This window comes from Carassius gibelio, chromosome B6, assembly GCF_023724105.1.
Source record: "Carassius gibelio isolate Cgi1373 ecotype wild population from Czech Republic chromosome B6, carGib1.2-hapl.c, whole genome shotgun sequence".
In the NCBI taxonomy this organism is placed as follows: Eukaryota; Metazoa; Chordata; class Actinopteri; order Cypriniformes; family Cyprinidae; genus Carassius; species Carassius gibelio.
This window is the reverse complement of record NC_068401.1, coordinates 22,285,941-22,294,483: the sequence shown is the minus strand read 5'-3', so window position 1 is coordinate 22,294,483 and position 8,543 is coordinate 22,285,941. Positions and strand designations below refer to the sequence as shown.

The window sequence follows — 8,543 nt, the reverse complement described above, 5'->3', positions numbered from 1 at the left end:
TTACAGTTTTGTATCTCTATTTTTGTGTAAAGCTGAAGTAAATGTGTACAGTCCACAGTAAAAAAAAAAAAAAGTGAAGTGACAATGTAATCAAGTACTCGCAACAGAGATTAAAAGGCAATAAATAAGTTAAATGCAGAATGTTCAATGAAAAACTACTGAAAAGTTCCAAGTGTTAATGTAGTGCAAATAAAAGAGGTGAAGTAGCAGTACAACCTTCAAGTTCTGACGAGATAAAAATTAATACATACACTGGTTAAATACACAATGAACAATGAGAACCTGCACTTAAATGGTCACTGTGTCAATTCAGAGCAAATGCAACAGGTAAAGTGGGAATAAAACCATCAAATTAAGCTAAATAAATTGTTAAATATAAAATGTCTTATAAATTTGAAAAAATAAAAATAAATCATCCACATTGAATTCAGTGTCAAGTTTTTTTATGTATTTATTTGCTTTTATTGTGCACAGATGAAGTATTGATTTGAGTTTAAATTATTTAGGTACCTAGCTGCTCTAGCCAGATGAATATAAGTTGGTGCAACAGTTTTTTCAAGAACAAAAATATCTGGCATTAGTCACAAGTACACACAGTACTTTCAAAAAGTAAAATCTCTCTAAATTAGTAAAGAGAGTCAGACCACCCATTATTTGCAAAGAATACAGATCTTCACAGTTTATTAGAGAAAATGGAGGAGTAACTGATCATGAATGCTGTCTGTTGTAAAGCCACTGTACACTAGATCTGAGAATGAAGAAGTGCTGGTAAAAATCTCTTTACAATAGTAATTCACAGTCTGCTTAAAGCCTTCTTTGAGCATTTCCTAACTTATTGCAATAGAAAGATGCTATGATATTAATAACTATGCTGATTTTGTGAAAAATGTGTTAACCTGCAATAATTCTTATGAAAACATTCTGTCAACAGTGAATATAGTCATGGTAGAAGTGTGGTAAATTGTTAAACAATGGTCAAATTAAATCTAAATGAGACACAAATATGTTTAACAATGTGTTGCAAGTCTTTTTATAATTCCAGATCTATTTAAGAGATTTAAACTGCTGTTTATTTTTCATGCAGACTTGCTGCAACAACAATATTACCATCTAGCCACAAGAAGCCAAGACATGATCAACATCACCTTGACTCTTAAGTGTCTTACAAATATGCTCTGTCAGCTTCTACTTTCACACCAGCACCTGTTTAAATTATGTTGGAAAAATAAAAGTCTTGAATGCAAAACTACTGAATAATACTTGAACTGGGATCATGGGGATATTCTCTGCTTCAGATGTCAAGGATTGCCTGAAAACACTTGTTTACTGAACTTATTTGAGGCAAAAAAAATAAATAAAAAAACTTGTGATTTAAGCTTAAATTCATAGTACATTATTGAATTATTTAAAATATCACAAAATGTCTTCCATGAAGATATAAAATAAAAGAAAGAAATTCTAATTATACGAATTTACTTGTTTTTCCTAAATACGAGTGGTTAGATTTGTCTTAGATTTTTATTTTATTTTTGTCTTGATGGTTGCTATTTATTATTATTATATTTTATTTCACAAGTTTAAACATTTCACTAAAATATGAAAAGACAATATATTAATATAAAATACAATATAATATATATATTTATATAAAGCTATTGCTCCTCCAAACACTAGAGGGCCTTCTTCCGCTACCAAACAACAGCAAATCCCCACAGCTTCCTGCATTCTTGGCCTGTATGTGAAAGTCCACTTCTTCATATGCAGGTTGGAAAGCTTGACGGTTACTTGTCTGTTTTGTCTTCCTCGTGTTGGGATTTGTAGTATTCTACAAGTGTTGTTGTTTGGTTATGTAGGTATCGATTATATCTCCGAAACAAGTATACAGATGGTTTCACGCGGTCACTCATATGGTAAAGTTAGCTTATCTGAAATAGAATGTCATATGACTGACTTCTTTCTCTGTCTGCACTCTTGTATGTTTACAGTCTTTCATCATGAAAAGCTCTAAAGAAGCTGTGCAGGCTGCCGCCAAAGAATTTCTTACTTTTGTCAATAAGGGAGTTTCACCTTATCATGGTAAGAATGACATGGGATTGAAATGCTGTATATTGACTATGTAAATTTGCATTGTTATACATAAGTTACACTTTTTTTATTTAAAGTTTGAGCTACACTTTGTTGATAATACGATTTACTAGCTTTACAGTCTCACTAGATATGGCTCTTGGACATTGTGCTTCAATGGCTGAATGAGCTCCAGATATGGACAACATATCTTGATCTAGAGTAGACTTTGAAATGTTCTTTCACTTTTTCCCTATATCACAGGCTTTGTAATTTCACTGTGATGTGAGCATTGTACTGGAACGTGCATGAGTTGAATTGTATGGAAGTTAACTCTTTGTATATTTAACGTTACCTTCTTCTGTATCTTTCTTTATTTCATTTGTCTCGCAGTGGTGGAGGAGTGTGAATCTCGCCTGCTGAAGGCTGGTTTTACTGAGCTCAAGGAGGCTGAGCATTGGGACATTAAACCTGCTAGTAAGGTAAGTGTGCACTTTAATTTTCAAAATAAGAATTAGTTGAAAATCAAACATGTCAATACATTTTGGAGATTTGGATAAAGGTAGCATTACATCACTTTCTGCAATGGATAAAAACATCACAATAATCCACATGCCTCTAATGCATTCTGTGAATTGAAAAGCTAAAAAACTATATATATATATATATATATATATATATATATATATATATATATATATATATATATATATATATATTAATTTACAAATCCATCAAGCTGTTTTAACTTTCACATGTCACCTCTATACAAAATACAATAATCCATAATAATGCATCCTCAAGTTCAAAAGTTAATCACCTGTTGTCCTCTCCAAACATATTTAGTGCTTTTTTCTACATATAGATATTACGGATTGAGGACATTGTGATGATTAATTTTGTTTATCGCAAACATTGTTTATCAATTCACAAAACGTTAACTGATGAACTGGAGCTGTACAGTTGGAGAAATGACTTTAAAAGGTGCATATTACAATATTAATGATAACACATCTTTGGCCATATGTAGCAGAATGAAAAGTATTTTTGCACTGTAGTCACTAATCTTTTTCTGTCCAGTATTTTGTAACTAGGAATTACTCCACCATTATTGCCTTTGCTGTCGGCGGTCTCTACAAGCCTGGAAATGGTTTTTCCATGATCGGGGCTCATACAGACAGTCCATGTCTGAGGGTGAGATGAACAGACACAACCTGTGAAAGGGCAATGATATAGATAAAATATATCATCAGTTCTCTGAGTGTTCCGTAGCTGTGTGTCGTAACTACATTATAGCAGTCAGATAACTGTATTCCACATTAACCTTCATAGAGGATGTATTCGGGTATCATTCTTAATTTCTTGTGTGTGTTCTCAGGTGAAGCCACGTTCTAAGAAGACAAAGTTAGGCTTCTTGCAAGTAGGAGTGGAGTGTTATGGAGGGGGAATCTGGAACACTTGGTTTGATCGTGACCTGACCATCGCAGGTCGTGTAATGGTTAAGGTAATCCTCTTTGATACCGAAATGTAAAACATATTCATTGTTAATGATCTTTAGTAATATATGAATAACACTCACTTTTGCCATTTTTGTCTATTTGTATGTTTTCATTCAGGGCGAAGGCAAGCTGGTGCAGCGTCTGGTTCATGTTCCCCGTCCCATCCTCAGGATCCCCCATCTGGCCATTCACCTTCAGAGAGACATTAACGACTCGTTTGGACCTAACAAAGAAAACCATCTGTAAGCATGTATTTAGGCATAGGAAAGGACAGATTGGAGGTACAAGACAGATGTGTATAATCAATATGTATCTACATTTGTGTGTATGTTGTAGAGCACCTTTGCTTGCCACTGCCATACAGGAGGAACTGGAAACAGGATCTGCCTCCTGTGGAGATGCCTGTAATGCAACATGCATTGTAAGATCACACAAATTAATGGTTTAAGCGTACAAACCCACACAACCCTTATTAAAGGGTTAGTTCACTCAAAAATGAAAATTCTGTAATTACTCACCACCTTGTCATTCGAAACACAAATTTGCAACAAAAATTAAGATATTTTTGATGAAACCTGAGAGCCTCCTGACTCTGCTTAGACAGCAATGCAGGGCCAGAAACATAGTAACATCAGTGGTTCAACTGTACTGAGACCAAAACACACCCAGAAAAGAAGTCATTATTTTTCTTTTCTTTGTACACAAAAAGTATCATTGTAGCTTCATAAAATTACGGTTGAACCACTGATCTCATATAGACTATTTAAAATATTTGGTCTTGATCGTAGTGGTTGTGTTGCTGTCTATGCAGGATCAGAAAGCTCTTGAATTTGGTCAGGATCATCTTAATTTCTTGTGGGTCTTGTGGGTTTGGAACAACAAACGACCATTTTTGAGTGGGCTATCCCTTTAAAGTTGAAGTATGCGCTTTCTGTGGAGCCAAATGTTACTTAGTGATGGTGCACTGATCAGGAAATTTTAGGCTGACACCAAAAAACATTGTTTTAACACTGTGATCGTCATCTGTTATTGATCAGATGTTGACCTTATTCTGCAACATAATGAATCACACTGTAAAATGGGGATGCACCAATATTAAAAGGATAATTACTTGTCGTTCCAAACCCATGCAACTTTTGCTTATCTTAAAAACACAGATGAAGATCCATCTAAACTTTCAAGCTTTAAAGAGTTCATAAAGACATCATAAAAGTAATCCAAATGAATCCAACAGTTTGCTCCAAGTCTTCTAAAGAGATATGATTGCTGTATATGATAAGCAGATTTATTTGAGCCTTTTGTTCACAAATAAACATTGATCAGCACACATAAGAACAAACCTTGAGCTTGAGGATGCTCAAACATGGTTGCTACCAGGTAACCATTTCTTAACAAAAGTTACATTTTCTGAATGGGTCTCTAATTGTTTTGCTGTGTTCAGGCAGAGAAGCATCACCCTCCTCTGGTCCAGATGCTGTGTGGACAGCTCGGGGTCGAGCCAAATGCTTTACGTGACTTTGATCTCTGTCTGGCAGACACGCAGCCTGGCGTAAGTCGCTTTGTCTTCATGTTAGACAAATGCCCAAAAGATTTCAGTTTGGCTTTTTACTCTTTCTTTTTTGTGAGGTTTTGCACAAAATTGTGCTGAGATAAAGAGGATTAATATGCAGGGTACATTTGTGCTCAGCAAAGAGGATTGCTGTTATTTTTACCAGACTAAAGAAAAGCCTTAAATGTGAGAGTTGGATTACCGACTGAATGAAACGCTACTTTAGAGAATCTCGAAGGAACAAGAATAAGAGCTCTAATAGCTCTCCCTTTCATATGATTTACACATAAAATAACTGTCAGAGCAGCAGCTATAGGTTCTGACCAGGGCTTTTTAACTAATTATCATGAGTTTTGACATGTTTTTGTGCTCTGCAGGCACTAGGAGGTGTCTATGAAGAATTCATCTTCTCTCCTCGTCTGGACAACCTGCACAGTTGTTTCTGTGCTCTCACGGTATGACAGAAGACAGAGAGCAACATCTTATTAAATATTCAGTCATGCACCCACTCAGAAATGATCTGAGGAGTGATGATAAATAATTAATACATAATTATGTCCTCTCTCCCAGGCTCTCATGGACTCCAGCACACCTGATTCTCTTGCAAAAGATCCAAACATCCGTATGGTTACACTTTATGACCACGAAGAGGTGAGACAAAAATGCAGTTATGAGCAAACAGTTTCTAAATCCATCTTTCTCTAGTCTCCTCACCCAAATAATTTGGCTTTTTTTATTTATAAATAGGTGGGATCTGAGAGTGCTCAGGGAGCTCAATCTAACCTGACTGAGATGATTTTGCAGCGTCTAGCTTCGACTCCTGACAATCTGACCGCCTTTCAGGAGGCAGTGCCGCTATCCTACATGATCAGTGCTGACATGGCACATGCTGCACACCCTAACTACCAGTCAGTCTGTCACTATGGCAACTTGTTTGTCTCTACAGTATCACTTAAATTAGTTTTAGTCCATCAACACTATGGTCACACCAGATTTTGTTATATTTTTTCAAAAATTTACAAATTTTCCACCCATGAGAAAGACCTGGGAGTGTCAAAAATAATTTTCAATCTCTGGAAAATTATAAAATGTTATAAAATCTAAAGTCTTGTGAATTTCTCGAATATATATATATATATATATATATATATATATATATATATATATATATATATATATATATATTATTCTTTTAATTGAAAAGAATATATTTAAATATAAATTCAGTCTAAGAGACTTAATGGTGAGCATATGAGATTTATAAAAAAGAAAAACATTACAAAACAATTTTCAGAGACCAAACTATTGAACAGTAGTATGTCTATATATGTAACATGTAATATAATATAATGTTGTATGTATTTGTGCAAACAAATTATTTAAATCACTTACCAGGAAATTCTTCTCTTTTTTTTCTGCTCCAAGTTGCCATTACTTTGTTCTTGAATATATAGATTATGAGGACGTTAATGTGCATAATGACATGGTTATTACAATGTAATCATATTTTATGAAGACCATGGACCATAAAGCAAATGGATTAAAAACATACTAAACTGTGTTTTTCAAATTTTTTACATTTGCAGTAGTTTTCTGTGAGGGGTAGGTTTAGGGTAGAGGAATCGAAAATACAGTTTATACAGTATAAAAGTCATTGTGCCCCACAAACCACAAATACAAGTATGTGTATGCTTAGTTTTGTGCAGTATGATGATGTATCATTCTTTTTATAGGGAGAAACATGAGGAAAACCACCGGCCTGCTTTTCATAAGGTAACAAACACACACACTAATGCCTCCTATTCATGAAGACCTGGGCACAGCCTAATCATCTAAATCTCTCACACTGTGTGTCCTGGATCAGGGTCCAGTCATTAAGTTTAACAGTAACCAGCGCTATGCCACCAATGGTGTAACTGCTGCCATATTACGAGAGATTGCTGGAATAGTGGGCGTACCTCTGCAGGTAAGCAGAACATTTTCCCTCACTTATATTTAATTACATCCTGCTTCACCATCTGTCCTTCCCAAGAATAGTCATAAACTAAGTTAAAATTAGTATAACTGAAGTGAAGAAGTGAGATCTAACATAAGGATATTGGGTGGTTTGTTTTTGTTGGTAGGGATTTAGAGTGTGTTGATGTTTGTGTATGTCAAGAGAATGTGATCTGTCTACATACCATCTAAATGCATGGACACTGCTCCTAGCAACAGGCTGCTCCCAAGACTGTGTGGGATTTAAAAACAGAAGAGTGCAGCAGCATGATGTAGAAAATCTTGACTTGGGTCACCAGGACACTATATCCCCTCTTTGAATAAACCATTAATATTGATAGAAATGAGCTCTCTTCTCTCTGTGTGGAATGGACATTGATATTAGAAACAGCATGAGGTTTGTCTTGTCAAGTGAAATCTCCTTTTAAAAAAAAAATGTTTTAAACACAGGATGTGATGGTTAGGAATGACAGTCCATGTGGAACAACAATTGGGCCGATTTTAGCAGCACGTTTAGGAATGGCAGTTCTTGATCTCGGGGCACCACAACTTGCCATGCACTCCATTCGTGAAATGTGCTGCACATCTGGAGTTCTCCAGACCACCACCCTCTTTAAGGTAAATTTACAAACAATTTTGAAAAAGGCCTGTCATTTTTGACCAGAAACAGGTAAAGGATTTTAAGCCCAAATTAAATGTTTAATTTTCAGTTTGTTGTTTCTGCTAATGTAATTTCAAATCTGTAAGACTTGATTTCTTTCATGGAACACAGAAGAAGTTGGCAAAAAAGTGATGTGAATCAGAATATTGAGTTTTCTGTGAATAATATATTAAAAAGATACATGCATAATAATGATTTTAAAGCCTCCTACTCAATTAATTATAATTGTGTAGAAAGGCATGACCGGTACAGTTTTTCAACTTTTCTGTATCATGGAAGAAGGAAACAACATGAGGTTGAATGTTTGGGTGAACTGTTCCTTTAACAATTTTCTCATGAATGTTTACTAAGTCTGTTTCGGGTTGTTCTGATTGTGTTGTAATATGCAGGGCTTCTTTGAGCACTTCCCCTTTGTAAGAAGCACAGTAGATGTGGACTAGACTGTGAGAGGGATTCTCCAGAACCACACAGATGGGATTCATGGACGTCATTACTAGGAAAATCAATATCACTTTTTCCACTCTCATTCATTTTCTTATCATATCCATAATTGCCATCTGTCTATTTGTCTACAAATGTCCATTCATTTATCAGTTGGAGAAACATGGAGAGTTTGTGCACTCATATACTGTAGCTCTTGAAGTGTTGCCATGCACTCAACTTTGTGAAGTTGTTAATAAAACCAATAAAACCTTTGATGCCTTGTCTTCATGTCTTCCATTAATGCTATTTTCTGAGCATGTCACATGTCTTGAATTTGTAAGCATGAATTCCA

The 8,543-nt window shown here is 35.1% G+C and overlaps 1 protein-coding gene across 2 annotated transcripts; it reads left to right on the top strand.

Annotated features, from left to right (window-relative positions):
• The first annotated feature begins 1,691 nt into the window (after positions 1-1,691).
• Positions 1,692-8,464, top strand: dnpep (aspartyl aminopeptidase). Of its 2 annotated transcripts, none has more exons than XM_052559120.1 (15): positions 1,692-1,764; positions 1,986-2,076; positions 2,458-2,546; positions 3,145-3,258; positions 3,443-3,568; positions 3,681-3,805; positions 3,900-3,984; positions 5,005-5,112; positions 5,490-5,567; positions 5,683-5,763; positions 5,860-6,020; positions 6,846-6,885; positions 6,977-7,078; positions 7,558-7,725; positions 8,158-8,464. In XM_052559120.1, the coding sequence occupies exons 1-15, from the start codon at positions 1,759-1,761 to the stop codon at positions 8,206-8,208; spliced, it is 1,425 nt and encodes a 474-aa protein (XP_052415080.1). In that variant the 5' UTR covers positions 1,692-1,758; the 3' UTR covers positions 8,209-8,464. The 2 variants fall into 2 exon arrangements, with proteins under 2 accessions (XP_052415080.1, XP_052415081.1); XM_052559121.1 differs by having other exon boundaries at positions 1,726-1,849.
• The last annotated feature ends 79 nt before the right edge of the window (positions 8,465-8,543 follow it).